Below are 19,557 nucleotides of genomic sequence, written 5' to 3' on the forward strand. Positions count from 1 at the left end.
AAAAGGCAATTAACAATGGAAGAGAAACAGACCATCATAACACATAAAAATGTAAATTTTCCTACAGAAAATTGCAAAAAAAAAGTCAAAATGTCAGTTAGTGGCTATCCATTTAACCATTTGCACTTGCTTATCCAGTTTAGGGTTGGGGGTGGTCTAGAGGCAAGGTACAACCTGGGCAGATTAACAGTCTGTCCCACAGTAGTGGCTATAGCTGTCAAAAATGGTATTGAGCATTTTTCTGAGTTTCTGCATCAACTTGTAAATTCTAACATTGTAACATTTGGGATTTTTGTATGCTTTTGTAGCTTTGTTGTTTGCTGTGGACTTGCTCAACCTGCTGAATTAAAGTTTTGTTCTGTTTAACCTGTCTACCTTCTTTGTCTGTGATTCATGACAATAAGTTGACACAAGTTGTATTCATATCATCATGATTCATGCTTAATAAAACAAGCAAGTAAGACCTATTCAGTTTGAAAAAACAGGCAATAATATTCACATGACGGCACAATTAATGTTTTGATGCTGAAACCTGCAAATTTCTCTTACTGTCACTCTTACCCAGCTATTTTGTCTACTAAGCAGTTTATAATTTGACGTCTCAGCTGCTAAATTTTTGGATTTCTTCCTCTTCGTTAGGGTTCATTTCTCAGAGTTCCACTACCCACTTCCTCTTAACTAGGGCCTCTAAACAGTGTTTCAATTTTTAATTAGCCACTATGCTGTAGAAGATAAATAACTGTAATTGGCTGTGTCTGTGAAGGTTCTCAGTCATCCAGGTCATCGTAGTCTAAGGAGCTTGGAAAGAAAAGCATCTGGACTTCTTTGAGTTGCTTGAAGACGTTTCACCTCTCATCCAAGAAGCTTCTTCAGTTCTAAGGTCAAATGGTGGAGAGTCCCAGATTTAAACCCAGTGGGAGTTTCCCCCCCAAAGAGGGACAAAGGACCCCCTGATGATCCTCTACCTAATCACATGAGCCAAGGTGTGAAAGCAGGTGTGGGTCCCAATCAGCGAGGGTTTCGGGTGAGCTCATTGTGAAACCTGGCCCCACCCTATCATGTGATTTCCTGAGGTCAGATGGCCCAGGATTTGAGTGGGCGTTAAGGCGTCTGGGAAGGGATCTCAAAACTGGATTATAGATGGCAGACAGATGGTGTCGTAAACCACCGCCTCTGTTCAAAGATGGTTGCTCATAGTGGACGTGGGACTCTCCACCATTTGACCCTTAGAACTGAAGAAGCTTCTCGGATGAGAGGCGAAACGTCTTCAAGCAACTCAAAGAAGTCCAGACGCTTTTCTTTCCAAGCTCCTTAGACTGTAATTGGCTGTCATCAGATATGTGTGCTTAAATTACCATTTCAAAAGAAACAATAATCTATTACCTTAATAAAAACCACTCTCCAGCCATGCAGACAATTCCTCTACTCTCTTTGCAAGCCAAGGCTTACATTGTGTGTTTTCTCCTCAACGTAACACTGATTCATCAGCTATACTCAATGTTGAGTTTTAATAATAATAAAGCTTTAAATGTATTGCACGTATCAAAACTGTTAATGTAAAGTGTATAAGAAAAGCACATGTACATCCATCATATAGGTAGGGGGCAAAGACTAAACAGGATAAATGATAAAAACCGGTGCATCAGTTTAACAGAACCAGTGCATCCATGGAAAGTCCACTGAGTTCTTTCAAGCATTCACAGAAGGATATCATAACTTCCTCAGTGTGGTTGTTGCAACATAATTGTAACTGTAATTCTAGCACTTCCTGTTTCACACACTGATTTGTTTATTACTCAGTTTCAATCACGTAGTAATTTGTGTAATACTGGAAGTTGACAAGGCCCTCCTTGTTCCTCTGAGACAGAACAAATAATACTCTTAGGACTGGTGGTCAACAGTCATTCACACAAGCCTTAAACACTTTGCAAGAAATGCATGTATAAAGTTTTCTAATACAAATTGCAGGAATACTAACAATGAGGATAACTTGTAAAATCTTTGTGATCCTCATCCAAACATTTTATTGTTTGGCTTCAGATGGTACAGTAATCCAACTTTTAATTTTAATCTTTTGTCAGATTTTATTGATTTCCTCTGCTCTGTGTTTTTAAAACGAGCATGTTTATCCTGTAAATTTATGTCAGCATATCATTTGGCTCTTCTTGTCAGCAAGAAGAGTGAAATGATTCAGAGTCAATGAGGCACCAAAAGCAATCCCAGTCATGGAAATGAAGTGAATTTATATCAATTATTTTTCAACAGACTCACCATTTCAGCTAACTAACAGGGGCACTGGTTTTTGTTTGATAAAAACAAATAACCACTGCAATGACATTCGCTGGACAACTGGTGATCGACTACTGGTTCTGCAGAGGAACAAGTGCCTGGGTGTCCAGGGAAAAAGTGTGGGCAGTGAAGTAAACCTCTACGATTGCGATGAAGCCAGTGAGCTCCAAAAGTGGGAATGCAAGAACGAAACAGTGTTCGCTCTCAAAGGCCAGGAGCTTTACATTGAGCTCACTGCAGATAACACAGCCATTCTCTCCAGGACAACAGGACCAAATAACCACCTCACAATTTCTGGAACATCCAGTGGTGCCTGCACAAGAACTTATAGAGGTATTGTGCCATGTGAAAAAGAGTATAATGCAATTTTTCTTAGATAAGAGGGTTGTATTAAATGGATGCACAGGTTTCTACCTAGCTTCATGTCTTAAAGCTGTTTGTGATAAATGTGTTTTACAGTCTTTGTTTTGTTCGTTTGTTTGTTTGTTGACCTTTTAGAGCTTTTTACCATCGGTGGAAATGCAGCGGGAAGGCCGTGTATGTTTCCCTTTCTATACAAAACTCAGTGGTATTCAGACTGTACTAAATTTGACTCCTCGGAAAAGCGTCTTTGGTGTGCAGTTGAAACAAACTATCAAAGCGAACGCTGGGGGTACTGCCCAACCATGTGTGAGTAATGAAACCAATTGAAGGAAATAATTCAACCATTAGGACCTACAATTATTTTTCAGAGCTCTTACAAGGATTAACTGATTTATTATATACTTTTAACTTAAGTCAACTCCCATAGCTGAACAGAGGCAAAAAAAATCAACATTAAGTTAGAGAAGTAAAGTATTACCTTTACTATTGCACCAGTGTTGTTGAAGACCGGGGCCAGAATTGGCCTGGGAAAGACTCCAAAACAACCCACTGGAAGACTCTGGAAAATATGAAGAAGTGCATAGACTTTAAACTTTTAACTGTATTTTGATAAGTTCTGCTGCTTTTCTTATATTCCCAGTTTTCCTTGATCATGACTCAATCACTATTTCTATTCATACTACAACAAAGTCGTTAAATTACAGAAAAACAATTAAATGACAGAAAAGCTGCCCCCCCAGAAAAAAGATAATTTTTCTATAATATTTGAATTGCATTGAAGGAAAGTTGAGTTTCACTGGTTAGGCCCACTAAAGATTAAAGTTACCCATGATCTAAAATGAGTTTGACTTATAAACATATATGCATTTTGTATATACAGCCAAGGAAGACTGGAATATGCACCCAACAACGGGAGCGTATTACCAGCTTAACATACAGTCAGCTTTGACTTGGCACCAGGCACAAGTCAGCTGCAAACAGCAGGGAGCTTCCCTTCTCAGCATCGATGATCCTCACGAGCAGGCTTATATCACAGGTAATGTGCCTCGGACACACTGAAAAAGTGATCATGTATTTATGTGCATACTTTAACTCCTGTAAAGTATATGTATCCAAACATAGTATTTTATTCTATTTTATATAGTATATTGTTCTTTTTATCTTATTCTATTCCATTGTTTTTCTTGACTGTTGCTCCCTGTAACTTTGCACTGTCCACTTTCTGTCGTGACTCAACAAATTTCACACGTGTGACTAATCAGAGTTTATCTTATCTTTTCTTATCTCTTATCTTTGTGTTATGAATTACATGATTTTCCCCCCATCATTTAAAAAAAAGAACATTAACACTAGTTTTGATTATTGTTAAGATAAGATAAGATAACCTTTATTAGTCCCACGCGTGGGAAATTTGTTTTGTTACAGCAGTGGACAGTGCAAAGTTGCATAGAAAAATTAGAAGAAAAAAACACTGGAATAATATATCCATAAGATAATGTACACAATATACACTATAATACAACGATGCCAGAAAGAGTATTGCACTTAGTGTTATTGCTATTGCACATGTGTGGATGTGTGTGTTTGATCAGTTGAAGTCTTTGTTGTGGAGTCTGACAGCAGTGTGGAGGAAAGACCTGCGAAATCTCTCCGTCCCACATCGTGGGTGCCGCAGACTGCCACTGAAGGAGCTGCTCAGTGCTGTCAGAGTCTCCTGCGTGGGGTGGGAGATGTTGTCCAACAGGGATGATAGAGGTTACAATTAGAGATTTATTTAACGCAAAGTGAAAGACATTTTTTCTTTTTCATTTCTGTACTCAATGGCTCCAACAGCACTGCTATGGAAAGGGGGCAATACACTTTGGATTGGACTCATCCTAGATCCAGAACATGGCTGGAAATGGATAAATGGCAGGCCTTACCGTTACATGAAATGGGACTCAGGTGATATAATATATTCTAGCAGATTACTGGTAAAACAGCTGTTTAAGTTAGCATAAAGACATGAAAGAGGCAGAACAGCCTGACTCTCTATGACGGCAACAATAAAACATATTAATAGAAAATATACAATTTGTTAACTGAAAAAAACTGAAATGCATCTGCAAAAAGAAAGATAGAAATTGGAGCCCGGGTATAAGACTGTTGTAGAGTTAACATGTAAAGTATATCTATCATCATGTTTAGGACATCCACTTCCTAATCCGGGATACAACTGTGCAGTTGTTGATCCTAGTGTACGGTACCTTTGGCAAAGTTTACCTTGTAGCAATAAACTGGGCTACATCTGCTACAGTAAAGAGGCTGAAGAAGCTCCTACACGAGGTAAATAAAAAAATTTTCTTCAGATTTTGGTTATAGCATAACTGAAATATTCCTCAACACTTATTTTATTACTTTGTTATTTATGATCAGCTGGGACAGGTTTTTGTTCAAACCCCTGGATACACTACAATGGCCACTGCTTCCACAGGAATCAGGCTCAGAAAACATGGTCTGAGGCTCAGGTAGCTTGCCACCAGGATGGAGGAGACTTAGTGAGCATCCACAGTGTGGAGGACCAAAGCTTCATCATCTCTCAGCTTGGATATAGTATGTATGGATATTTATTTTAAAAAGGATCATTGTTAAGGAACAAATAATTAAAACAAAAAATCCCTGTAAATCCTCAGGTGCTGGTCTCTATTCCTTGAATCAATATTTTGACATCAGAAAAATATAAAGACCATTGAGGTTATTCAAAAGATTTACAACCATGAATAAAAACAAGCAAACTGCATGGAACATGTTTTCTAACATGCATGTAATCCATTTGTAGATTTGGAAAAATACAAAAATGTCCTTTTGTTTTTAACCAACGTCTGCAGCATCCACTGATCAGCTTTGGATTGGAATGAATGACAGGAAGACAGAGGGGTTATTTGACTGGTCTGACCACTCGACTGTCACCTTCACCAGCTGGGAGTTTGGGAAACCAGCTGTGTCTTCTGAAATAAAAGACTGTGTTCTCATGCGTGGAGAGGTACGCAGCATCATCGAGTGCATACGGTGCACATATTACTTCAATCTACACTCACTGGCCACTTTATTAGGCAGTTTGGCAGCAACTCAGTGCATTTATAGGGAGCCGTTGAAGTTTAAACAGAGCATCAGAATGGAAAACAAAAATGATGATGAATGCTTTCAGCTTTGTCTACTTTGAGAAGACAATAGTAACTCAAATATTCAATAACCAATACAATACAACCTGAGGCTGTAGAGCATTTCCGAACACTAGGGATGGAAATAGATAATAATTTTGTGATTCAGATTCCATTATCAATATTACTCATTGATTCGATTACTTGTCGATTCTCTTATCAATTCTTTTCGGGTTCTCACTGGCTCTGCTTTGAGAGTCACCACCATTGCTGAGCAGTATATCAAAAACATTATAGTCATGCAAATTAAGTGCACACTGTGTGGTCAGATGTTTGTGCATGTTGGAGTTATTTCCCTTCTTTGTTCTGATCAGTGTAATCATCTTCTCATTACTTTTGTTACCTGTTGAAGCTCAGATTCTGCCTGCCGGATTGGGGTCAATCTGCTTTCTGTGCAGGTGTTTGCTAAGAGCGTGAGTTGTGTCAGGAGCGTTATACATTTTTTTCTGTCCCGGATGCAGTTTGCACTTTATCAGCGCGCTCTCTTTTGTGCAATAAATATAACAGTCCATAAGCACACTGTAGACTGTACCACTGTCTTTGTCTTCCAACATACTATACTGAACACACAATGCACAGCATATACAATAAATATTTACATTAACATATGACATTAAATTTGTAAAGTTTAAAAAATACCAATACCAGTACTTCCAGATCTACTTATGGTACTTTGTTACAGAATGGAAACTGGGCAGATCTTGTATGCGAGGAGCAACATGGCTTTATTTGTAAGAAGATGAGTGCCTTAAGACCATCTGGAGAGGAAGTGGAGCAAAACACAGGCTGCAAAAATGTGGGTATAATTATGAATTTGTTTAAAAAATAAACCATAAGAATTGTGAAGTTATTAGGTTGGGGTTGAGGTTGCATGAAATAATGATTATTTAATTAAATGAATATTGTTTTCTGCAAAATTTAAAGCTAAAGAATAATTTCGTACAATGAGACAATTAGGTGAAAGTTAGTGGACTGGGTTGCTTGAGCGTGTTGACAGTCATTTTTAACATGACCGATGTTTGACAAATACCGTTGAACCTGTTCACTCATTTCAAGCTCCATATTATTACTCGTGGGAGCCCCACACAGCTGCTGGGTCATAATAAGAACTGACCATAACTGAGCTTTAAAAAAAATCTCCTTTTCCTTGTCATTGTTAAAAATCTGAATCATTTACAGTGTTTCTTCATGATCTTCTTTTCCATCAAACCAGGGGTGGAGGAGACACGGCTCATACTGCTACTTTATAGGAATACAGACTAAAACATTTGATGAAGCTAAAGATGACTGTAAAGGTTCCCTTTCTTACTTAGCTGATGTTTCAAATGGGTAAGATTTGTTTTACATGTCTTTATTCCATATGTTTTGAGCGCACAAAACAAAATGTGAACGAAAAACAAACATAAATAATCACATCAACTTTTGAAGCTTTTTAAACGGCTGTACTCTTGAAATTATTTTCAGGGTGGATAATGCATTTCTTGTAAGCTTGGTGGGGATGCGACCAGAGAAACACTTTTGGCTGGGGCTTTCAAACCAGAAAAATACTGAAGAATTTGTATGGACCAACACAGACTCAGTGAGATTCACACACTGGAATGCTGAAATGCCAGGTATGGTGACACATTTAACTCCGTCAGTAAGACATTGCAGAACATAGCCTCACAACTAAATTTTTTATTATTTCTCTGACAATGAAAGGGAACAGACAGGGTTGTGTTGCGATGAAAACTGGGATTTTTGCTGGCCTCTGGGATGTGGTGCCCTGCACAAATAAGGAGAAATACATCTGTAAGCACCTAGCCGAGGGGGCAGTTTTAACCCCTCCACCACCCACTCTTTTCCCTCCTGAGTGTGCATCTGGCTGGACTCGCCTGGGGTTTAGTAACCGGTGTTTTAAGGTACAATCTCAAGGAAAAACTTAATTTGATCAGGTTGTCCTAACTCATACTAAAGACAAGATCATATACTTATATATGAAGGGTCATCAAAAAGTTCCCAGTATAGATCAATAAAAGTGATTTAAATGTGCTAAATCTCCCTTTTAAACCAGCTTCTATTTTCACATCACTTCATTGCAGTCCTGTGATCTTCCTTTGTGCTTGTAACTCTGCAGTGCATGCTGGGTCTCCTCCAGTTGTGATACTCAACTTAATTTTACATTTTGCGAAGTGGACAATGTTCCAGCGAGGTAAAATTGGGAATGTTTCAAGTTGGCAAGCAAAGATTATGCTGGTACGGCCAAAGTGCCGCTGTGTTTTTCAGGGCTCGCTATAGTAGTGTACGCTAGCATGCTAGCATACACCATGTTTCAGGCTACAGTTCAGGTAATTCTGGTCTCGCTCTTCACACGGCAGTCTGTCATTGTGGTTGGAAACTGTTCAGCTAAAACCTGCAGAAAACTGCTCAGTCATAGCAGCAGACCCAGCTCCCATCAGCTGTGTTGATCCTTTTTGTAAGACATTTGCACCAATTTAAAACAGAAGTTGTTTTTTGCTGTTTGTGCAAGTTTAAGGTCTAAGTTGAAACTGCAGAGAGCACAGTGTGTATGATCAGAACAGCACTTCCAGAAAACAATTTAAAAACAGCAGCCTGACAAAAATTTAATTGGGTAATATTTTTTAATGTTTAAGTCCAGTAACCTTTTGATCACCCCACGTGAATACAACATCTTAGCCTTTGCACAGTATATAAAAGTTGTGTGACCTTGACATTACCAAATCACACTGAGCATCTTTATGCCGGTTGGTGTTAAGTTGTTTGATAGGTATTCTATACAAAAGAAGACCTGGTTTGAAGCCAAAGATTACTGCAGGGCTATCGGAGGAGACCTGCTCAGCATCCACAGTTCTGTTGAGCTTCAGTCCGTACCTAGGTACAGTATAAAAGAAAATAGAACTAGTTGTTATAATAATAATAATAATAATAATAATAATAATAATAATAATAATAATTGCTAGCAAGTTCTTCCACAGATAACTAATGAGTTGGAAAATGTCTAACAATTATTTTTTAAGTTTATATCAATAATGTAAATTTCTATTACAGATTACAAGCAGCTTGGATTGGACTTAGTGCCCCAGATCCTGACACAGGTTATGTATGGAGCGACGGAACTCCAGTAAGTTGTTCATTTTTATGCATTATTCAGAAGATGCAATTAAATAACTTTTTTTCATTGTTTCCTTCTTTTTAAAGCTAAATTTCCAACAATGGAAGATTGGAGAGCCAAACAATAAAAATAATGTTGAGTCTTGTGTGGAAATGAAACCAGAGCGCATATTCAGAAGACAATCTTGGAGTGACATACACTGTGAGAAATACAGCGAATGGCTGTGCCAGATCCGTGCAGGTGAAATTGCTAACCAAACACATTTATGCATTTGTTGAAGGTGAACTCAGTGAGAGTAACTTTCACACAATGTCTTCCTAAGATTTATTGTCCTCAGATTTTGGAGTAAACATCAAACTATTGATAAAATCTTTATTTGGGAGCTGATTTTGTGTACAGATTGGTTTGTTCCTATATGCACAATTTCTTGGTTTAGTACCCATGTTCTTGAACACTAGGATGCACAGTCATATTTCTTAACATATTCTCTGCTTAGAGCTGTGTTGCAGAACCTCGAATTCTCTGTCCAGTGCACTGTTTTTAAATGATTTTATAACAATACAGGAATGACCCCAAATCCGCCTCCAGACCCCGTCACTCCAAGTAAGTCTGGCATTTTTTTCATCAAACCTGAAGAAAATCACCTTTATCTCCATTTTTTTTTGTTCTTCTAAGCACAATAAAGCTTACAATTGTGGGTTAACTTTTTAAAACCTATAGCTGATCTGTTGTTCAGTCCACTAAATTTTCAACCACACAACCACTATGTCTTCCTAAAAAAACAACAAATCAAAAAAACAACAGTTGTAGTGAATATAATCCATATTGCAAGTTTTGATCTATTTCCAGGCTATAATAAAACATCAGATGGGTGGTTTGAATGGAACAGGAATCAGTATTATATTAACAGAAATCAGATGGGCATGGAAGATGCTCGTCGGTACTGTCAGCAGAGGCATAGTGACTTGGTAACTATCAGCAGTGAAGCTGAAAGGGTCTTTCTATGGAAACTGGTGAGCAGCAACATACTGTACTACACTACTAGCATCCATTTCCACAGAATTTAAGTTCAGGTCATGCTACAAGTTAAATATTTCTGATTCAGCCTCCTTTCTACATATCTGGGCTAGATACAAGACACAGGTCATCACCCTTACTGGATTGGCCTCATTGTAGATCTTGATGGAACATTTGCGTGAGTATAAAACAAATAATGTTTCTAAGTAAATTCCAAAAAGTTGATTCTGTTCATCTGTACAGAGTGTTTTCAGTGGGAGAAATGTCCAAGTGGCTTCTTCAGTCTCAGCTGACTGCAGGTTTCACCAACCTCATAAACAGTACATTTGCATAATGACTGAAAGCAGCACTACTTAATGAACAATGGGCTAGCCCCACCCAATCATGTAGGGTGAGGCTAGGTTTCACAATGAACTCACCCGAAACCCTGGCTGATTGTGACCTACACCCGTTTTCACACCTCGGCTCATGTGATTAGAGGATCATCAGGGGATCCTTTTGTCCCTCTTTGGTGGGTTACTCCCACAGAGTTTAAATCTGGGACTCTCCACAAAAAGCTTCTCGGCTGAGAGGTGAAATGTCTTCAAGAAACTTAAAGAAGTCCAGACGCTTTTCTTTCCAAGCTCCTTAGACTGCCTTGAACATTAATATGCAAATTCTCATTCTAAGTAAATTACATAAAAATGTAAAAAGAGAAAGAAACTTAACAAAAATAGTTGACATATAGCCGATATTACCTGTTGAACACTGTGTTGTGTTATTTGCAATTTGAAAATTAGGCATCAGAATCTGTGAGATGTCGGTCAGGGTTTTGTCACTATCCAACCAAAATTTACTGAACCAGCAGCAAAAAAAGTTCGAAACTACGCTTCACATTTGATAAACATCATCGTTAATTCTCTCTTACTTTTGCTGTTTTTCTTTCCCCATGATAAAATCACACAACCACATCCCAAAGTGTTCTATTGGACTGAGAGCTGGTGACAGCGGAGGCCATTTGAGTACAGTGAACTCACTTTCAAGTTCGAGAAACCAGCTTGAGATGATTTGAGCTTTGTGACATGGCTCATTATCCTGATGGAGGCAGCCATTACATGATGGGAATACTGATTCATGATGTGGAAACTCTTTTTTACTTTTAGGAGTACACTTAAAACTAAACTAGAAGTTTCCTTTTTTGATAAATCCTATAGTTTAGACTGGTCATCCTAATGAGAAGTGATTTGGCACTATTTAAAGATTTTTGAATTGAATTGAATTGTTCCTAACACACAGTGAGTGTAGAAGGTATGCACATTTATGTTTTTGAAAATTTGTGTTTCAAAAAGTTGGATGGATGATTCTCCAGTCGTCTTTCAAGCGTGGAGTGAAAATCAACCCAACTTCCAGAACAATGACGAGAACTGTGTGGCTATTACTCCCTCTAGGGGTGAGTAAGCTGATACATTTTCACTAGCTTTCATCCAAATATTAACATGAGTATAAAACACCAATGAAGTCCATTATCTACATATTTATTCTTTCAATTACAAAAAAATATTTTATATTTGGAATCGGCTCACAGGGTTCTGGCATGATTATAACTGTGGATTTCAGCTTTCCTTCATTTGTAAACGCAATAGCTCAATGCCCGAGCACATTTCAGTGGTACCAACTGTTCTTCCAAAGGGTGGCTGCCCACAGGACTGGAAAAAATTTAATTCAAAGGTCAGAGTCGCTCCTAAATATTGTCTCCTAAAGAAATGTGATGTAACTCATGAGTGCGTTATAACACTGCATTTTAAAAACTACAGTTATGCATAAGAATGAGCAAATCTGAAGTATCACAAGCTGATCATTTTTCAACTACAGTGTTACAGCATCATTAGCAGGGAATTAGAGACGTGGGAAGGAGCAAGAACACAATGCAAAAACAAAGGAGGAAATCTGGCCTCTATTCTCTCAAAGCATGTACAAGGTTTGTCCTTTTTATATTATACATTCTCTTTTATAACAAAGGAGTCAAAAAGTCTGAACCCATTCATTATTTGTGTTTTTATGCTCTGTCATACTAATAGAAAGATGTATTTTATGTTACCAGGAAAAATATGTAGTGGACACATGAAAGTGTGTCCATAAAGTCTGGCATCTTTTCCTCTGATCCCCTCAGTTTTTTGGTTGCTTTTCTTTATCGCATACATTTTCCCTGCAGACATGCTGATGGGTTTCCCAATCATGCTTCATTAAGAAACATAGTTATGCTTTTGTGTGATGTGCATGTAGTAACCTGTGATGTAAACTGTCTAGATGTGTGTAGGACAAGAGACTATTTTATTGCATAAAATAGTGCTGATCACGTCAGCTTATTGCGCTGCTGGATACACTTGGCCAGACAAGGAAAAATAATTTACTGACTCCAGTTTGTTGGTCTGGTGAGCCACCTGTCACCTGACTCACAGAGACTTTCCTCCACCCTGTCCTCATTCACAAAGTGCTTTCTAAGCCTGAACATTACAGCTAACAGGTGGATTTTCCTGCTTCAGTCCAGCTAGCCAAACAGCATACAGCCTTTCACTGCTAACAAAATGGAGAGTAAAAGTGGACAGTATATCCTCAGTCTCTTAACATAAAACTCCTTGTTGCAGTTGCAGCCAGGGACAGCACAAAAGTGATCCCCTTAAACTGATTTTTAGTTTTATTTTCTCTTGAATTACTGGTTCTGTTACTAGTTAGCTAACATAAACTAATTTAAGTCTATTGACCACAACCAACCAACCAAACTGGTCATGTAACATTCCATACTGTCAGAAGATGGCAGTAAACGTGTTTTTAAAGTTTAATTTTAAGCACTTATTTCTTAAATCCAGCTACACAGGCAGTGTTACATCTATGTAAGTTTTTGAGAGCAGGGCTCCATAATGTAAAACCATAAATGTAAATGATGACACACAGTGCTCAACAGTGCCCTGTCCTACCATTTTCTTAATTTAAACTGCTAACATGAAATTCAAAATAAGTATATATTTGTGACAAACACAAAACAATGTCTGTTTTTTATATTATTTCTAGTGTTTTTGACTTCTAAAATGTTGGACGCGCCTACAACAGACCTCTGGATCGGTTTACATTATTTGCTTGGTTATTCATTTTACTGGACCAATGGACAACCAGTGCGGTACACCAACTGGCGTTCTGTGAGTGGTCATCAGTGTACTTGAAGTTTAACCTTGTCAGTTTTGTTATTCCCCCTACTTTACCACAACAAAAAAATATTAGCATTATAGTCATTTGTATGCATCTGAATTGTATACACTGTATTTCTGTGCATTGTTAAGCATGTTTAACGTACCAGTCTTCAGTTGCAGATGACTGGGCACTGGATGTTTTTTACGGATGATGAGGATGAGGTACTTGATTATTTAACTGGAAGGTGCAATAACACTTAATTTGTTACAACTCACAGAAAGGTCTGGTGTAGTTAATGATTCTAGCACATGATACATTGAGCTTTTTATTTAATTGTCATTATATGTAATATACTTTCTCCTTATATTCAAATATCACTCTAGTTCATATCCTAATTTTCATTGCAGAGAGATCATCGTGGTTATTTCTCAAGAGATGCCAAGGTAACTACTCTCCTTATGCCACATTGAAAAAAAACCAGTTAATATTATTTACCCTTGCATACTATTTGTATTCTATATCTTGATCCAGACCAAGAATTCCATCATAGTATTGATACAATAATAATTTTGAATAAAGCTCAATTTAGCACGATAAATAGTCTATCTGGAATGGATGAGCAATCCATTACATAACTGGAAGTCTGGGACTTCCAGATACAGACAGGCAAACTGGTGATGGCTAACCAACCAGCCATAGTATTGTGGACAAGCAGTGGAGGACACCCGTAGTGAAGGCAACAGTGGTCCTAGTGGTAACAAGGGCACCCGGGGCAGTGACCCCCAAACTTGGCGAGTATGTGCGTCAGATCCCAGGAACAACATACGAGATCTCAGGTTAGAACAACGCAGTCCTAGGAACAGCAGAGATACTGTGCAGCCTAATCCTTTATTGACCAGAAGGTCCCTTTCTCTCATGAGAAGGGGGTTTGAAAACGATGTGCCGGGAGTTCGCTGTTCTCGCCCTGGCTAGCTATCGAGCTGGTGGGTAACAGACGTCTCCAAAAAACGTCGGAGCACTTTTGCAAATATGTGATATCTTGATAAACCGAGCAGATATTTGAAGTTTACACAGCTACATTCAAGCCTGGAAATATGTAAAAAAAAATTATTTTGTGACCCAGAAAGAGTAAAAAGAGTAATATTAAAACTAGTAGCTGCCACCATTGTTGGAAACTGGAATTGGCTGGGCTGCGCTATGAATTCTGGGATATGGTAGGCCACGAAGGATACACCCAACCCATCCTTCAAATCTGGGGAAAAGGAGGACGCATTTGGCGGCTGCATTTGGAGGATTCTACGAATTTGGACAGCCTTTGTGACGTCGCTGTGATGTAATCGGCCTACAAATGCGGCCTCAGGAGGATGCAGCCTATGAATTTGACACCCCCATTGACCTGGAACAGCTTCAATGTTCAAAAATTCGTAGCACCTGTACAACATTCAAAACATAATAAATAACCACACCCCACCCCCCCCCAAAAGGAAAAAAAATTAAAGTAGTATTATTTTTGTTTAGTCATCAAATGTCATAATAAAATAATGACATTTAGGACATTTCTCCGGTCAAATGTCAAAACACATCAAATTTGACCTGAAAAGTATATAAGGGTTAATAATGAATTAAAGAAATTGTTCACAGTAGTGTATTGGCAATAAACACAAACCATAAATATGGAAAGTAAGGCCAGCAAAACAGATCCAGATATAACCTTAGTTTCTTTATTTCTATTCTGTCTGTCTCACCAGAGAGGATGTGCTGTGATGACAACTGATCGTACCACTGGTATTGGGAAATGGGACCAAAGGTCCTGCAGTGACAAAAATGGATATATTTGTCTTCGTAATCTTGGTGAGCCAAGATTTTCAAATGCTTGTTATATATATTTATTTAATTGTATTTTTATACTGTAGTGCATCAGAAAAATGCTGTAGCTCTATGTATGTAGCTCCTCCTGTTCCATCATATCCCTAAGGTGCTCTATTGGGTTGAAATCTGGTGACTGTGGAGGCCAACTGAGTACAATGAGCTAATTACACATGTTCAAGAATGTGTTGTATTGCTGCCACATTAGAACACAGAAGTTAGTATATTGTTTGGAAAAAAATGTTTGACTAACTATCAGTGCATTTTGTGTCATGGTCCTGGGTCTTCAAATCAACGTTTTGAGTTTTTATTTTGAATTTAAGAGATGATTTAAGTTCATGCTCTGTATTATTTGTCTTGAATGTAGTATTTCATAGTGCTCCTCAGGTTTTTTTTTTTTTTTTTTTTTTTTTTTTAATTTAGCGTTATTCCAACAGAATAGTGTCACAATTGGGCAAATAAGTAATTTCTTCTCGGAAGCAGAACAATATTCTAGCCTTCAGACATAGATGAAGCAAATTAAAATTGAAGGTTTTTAACCATTTTATTTATTTTTACTGTGCACAGATCCATCTCTCCCAGACTCCCCTGAACCAACAGCTAACAATGGCTATGTGAAAATACTTAATGATTCAATCAAAGTTGTTACTCAGAAAATGAACTGGGATTCAGCCAAAAAGTACTGTGAGCTTGATGGCGCTAACCTGGCTAGCTTGCGAAATGAGTGGTCACAGGTCTATGTTGAGCTGATGGCTTTGGAAATGGAAGGTCCTTTGTGGATTGGACTGAACAAAAAGCAGGTACAGCACACAAATGGTTTCACCTAATCTACTTGTAACTTTACTAATGTAAATGTTTGCGTAATTATTTAGTTTTGCTAATGTACCTGATTTTAATAAATCCCCTGTAGGGAATTTACACTCTGCATTTAACCCATTCACCCAGTGAAGCAGTGAAGCATGGAGCATGTTATATATCATCTTCATCTTTTTCCTTCAGACTGGATATTTCAGACCTATTGACGGCTGGGAAATGACCTTTTCCAACTGGGATCGATTTGAACCAGAAATGCAACAATCTTGTGTGTATGTGAATAATGAAAATGGAAAATGGAAGACTGCTGATTGTGCTCACAACATGGCCAGTGTTTGTATGAAGTCTACAGGTAGGGCTCATGTAAAATCTGATAAAGCGATCCTACATTTCTGGTGCTATGAACTTTTTTTTTTATTTCCCTATTTTAGATCTGACATAGTTTGTTTATTGTATATCAGTACCAATTAAAGATGCTTGAATGCTCATTGGATTTAAACTATATATCTGGTTACTTTTTAATTCACAGATGTTCCACCAACAGAGTCAACAGAATCAGTCAGTTTTCCAGGAAATTGCCCTGAAGACCCAGCATCAAGAACTGGTTATACCTGGATACCCTTCAAGGGTTATTGTTACCTCTTTGTCAAAGGAAGTTTTGACTGGGGAGATGCATCTGCACTATGTATAAGATATGGTAAGGATATGGGAATGGTGTAATGCAAATTCCCAGTCCATCAGCTGTGTTTGGATTTAACAGTTTGTTTATCTTTTGTTGGTCAAGGTGGAACTCTAACCAGCATTGAAAATCCTGCTGAGCAAAGATTCATTTTTAACAACGTGCTAGTCTTTAAAGACAGCCAACCCCTTTTCTGGATTGGCATGTATCAGACTCACAAAGGTACAGTCATTTTTTCCACTCTTTCATAGAAAAATATTAATGTATACTTGAAGATAAATAAAAACAGAACACATAAACTGAAAATTGTAATTGTAACCGTGACATAAAATATCTGGTTAGTCTGTCTGGTGCTAGTGTATTTATTATCTCATTCTTATTGGCTGTTTATGCCCTGTCCTTATCTTCAATGTCATGCTGCTCTGTTGTATCTTAATTGCCCCTTGGCAATAAATAAAGTTTCTCTGATTCTGATTCGGTCCCATGCTGAAGATTCAAGCTGAGTGTTAATTAACACAATCTTAGTGTTTTAATATAACATGTGATTAGTGACAGGTTGCTGTGATTGAGAAAGTGATTTTCCTGGACTCTCTGCAGTGACTTGTTACTTTCAAGGTAGACCAGCCTTTGGACAGATCCCCAGAGATCAAATTTCCCCAAATGATTAATGTTTCATGTTGCATTCAGAAAGACATGAAACAAACAATTGAGACAAACTCAGTGATTACTTCAGACTTCTAGACATCCACACTTCTTTTGGCTACCGATGACTCGTCACCTATTGACCATTAAGAAGGAGGGGAAAAAAGCAAACTGCCAAACACAACTATGAACATTTGGTAGTGGAGCATTAAGGTGCTAGTGTTGTGTTTTCAGTCACTTCTACTGCTCTGAAGTGGCGAATTAATGTAACTTTTCAAGTTATTCCCCTTCATACATATTTCCTATTGCAAGAGTAAAAATAAAGTACCAGTTTTCTTGCAACTGAACTAGAGCAAAAGAGAAATTCTGTTTGTTTCTAGGCTTGTGGAAATGGTTGGATAAAACAGCCATTGACTTCATTAACTGGGGTCCAAATGAGCCTGGCGGTTTTGGAACCTATGGAGCAATTGCATCTCTAGATGGGAGTTGGACAACAGGCAGGGTGTATAGTAGCAAGGGATTTATTTGTAAAGCACCTAAAGGTAAGTCCAGAAATTTAAAAAATGGTTTTGTAATAGCACAAATGTGCAACACATACACCTAACAACATGTTTCAATTAGTGCTGTCAGCGTTAATCTTGTTAAAATGATGTTAACACCATAACCGCATTAACGCGGCGGTTCTCCGTTAGCAAGTTAACGCGGATCGCCATGTGGGAGGAGCTGCATGGCGCTAATGCGTTAACAACCTAACCACGCTAACGCGTTGACACCGTGCAGCCCTCACACGGGGCAATCCGCGTTAACTCGCTAACGGAGATTTGCCGCGTTAATGCAGTTATGCAACATTTAACAACATTTTAACAAGATTAACACTGACAGCACTAGTTTCAATTGATTTAGCATTACAGTACCAGTCCCTGCAGTGACACAGAAATTTTTATCTTTTTTAAATCTTCTTTTTAGTATTACAAGCACCAACAACAATTGGTAAGTTGTGTCTTTTTTTATATTTGTCTTACATTTATAATTTAGTTGGACTAATCTATGTGCTCAATCTATACAGCAAGTTCTTCTATAGAGGATCCTAAAGCCAATGGCCACATGGTTTTGGAGGTTTTGCTTGGCATTACTGTGACTGCCATAGGGATAGTCATCATCATCTTCCTGTTGAAAAAGTCTGGTATCTGCCAGTCCATCTCTGAAAACTTAACTACCTTTGATAACCCGATGTTCTTTAACAATGAACAGGTCCAGGCTGGTGTGGTGGGTGAAAATTAATTGGTATCAAATGCATATGATGGGAACTCACAACTAACTGTTTAATGTGTATACCTGCATAATCTAATAGAGCTCTGATTTAGAAAATTTAGTTTTATTTAGTCAGTTAGCAGTAAGTGGCATATTTTTAGATAATCTTATTTGATATTTAATTTTGTGGTTTTTTTTTAAATAATAAAAACTCCCAATTAAAAGATAACTGATCAGTAATTTTAATCCATACATTTTTTAATTTTTAATTTTTATTTTTTACAAATATAAATGTTAGAATAGCTCTACATGGATAGATGTAGATTGATTTTTGTGTGTTAACCAAAGTTGGGATGTGTAGTTGATTGTAAATAATGCAAATACTGTCGCATGTCCTACTGATCCATTTTGTCTTTGAAATCTTGATCACAAGACCTCTATCACAGGAAATGAAACAATTTGATTAAAGTTATTTACAAGAATAAAATATCGGTTTCACTTTTGCCAAAAGATTCATCGGATTTATTCTAGTACTTCCTTTGCTTAGTTTACAATGTCTGAGCATAATGTCTGGTTACACTAGTTAGTGCAGTGCAGCGAGGAATGCCCAGACCTCTACATTGGAGAGACCAAGCAGCCACTTCACAAACGTATGGCACAACACAGAAGAGCCACCTCCACAGGACAAGACTCAGCAGTCCATCTGCATCTAAAGGCTAAAGGACACTCTTTCGAGGATGCCAATGTTCACATTTTGGACAGAGATGGCTTGAAAGAGGAGTGAAAGAAGCCATCTATGTCCACTGTGAGTGACCATCTTTGAACAGAGGCGGTGGTTTACGACACCAACTGTCTGCCATCTATAATTCAGTTTTGAGTTCCCTCCCCAGACGCCTGAACGCCCACTCACATCCTGGGCCATCTGACCTCAGGAATTCACATGATAAGGTGGGGCCAGGTTTCACAATGAACTCACCCGAAACCCTGGCTGATTGGGACCCACACCCAGTTTCACACCTTTGCTCACACGATTAGAGGATCATCGGGGGGTCCTTTTGTCCCTCTGTGGGGGGTTTCTCCCACTAGGTTTAAATCTGAGACTCTCCACCATTTGACCTTAGAACTGAAGAAGCTTCTCGGATGAGAGGTGAAACGTCTTC

The 19,557-nt window shown here is 38.1% G+C and overlaps 1 protein-coding gene across 1 annotated transcript; it reads left to right on the forward strand.

Moving 5' to 3' along the window:
• The first annotated feature begins 1,979 nt into the window (after positions 1–1,979).
• On the forward strand, positions 1,980–18,496 carry LOC146647899 (macrophage mannose receptor 1-like). The gene is made up of 32 exons (XM_085390037.1): positions 1,980–2,043; positions 2,266–2,622; positions 2,788–2,958; positions 3,533–3,688; positions 4,486–4,596; positions 4,840–4,977; positions 5,068–5,244; positions 5,520–5,674; positions 6,535–6,648; positions 7,066–7,181; positions 7,317–7,465; positions 7,554–7,753; positions 8,609–8,727; positions 8,901–8,973; positions 9,051–9,204; positions 9,529–9,567; positions 9,814–9,977; positions 10,095–10,159; positions 11,310–11,410; positions 11,546–11,688; positions 11,833–11,938; positions 13,030–13,154; positions 13,320–13,367; positions 13,554–13,589; positions 14,895–14,997; positions 15,580–15,812; positions 16,012–16,177; positions 16,355–16,522; positions 16,610–16,726; positions 17,527–17,688; positions 18,113–18,136; positions 18,213–18,496. Exons 1-32 carry the CDS (start codon positions 1,980–1,982, stop codon positions 18,425–18,427), a joined length of 4,269 nt encoding a protein of 1,422 aa, XP_085246163.1. The 3' UTR covers positions 18,428–18,496.
• The last annotated feature ends 1,061 nt before the right edge of the window (positions 18,497–19,557 follow it).

Source organism: Rhamphochromis longiceps, linkage group LG18 (genome assembly GCF_057381845.1).
Source record: "Rhamphochromis longiceps isolate RC_006_pf linkage group LG18, R_longiceps_female_GT1.1, whole genome shotgun sequence".
In the NCBI taxonomy this organism is placed as follows: Eukaryota; Metazoa; Chordata; class Actinopteri; order Cichliformes; family Cichlidae; genus Rhamphochromis; species Rhamphochromis longiceps.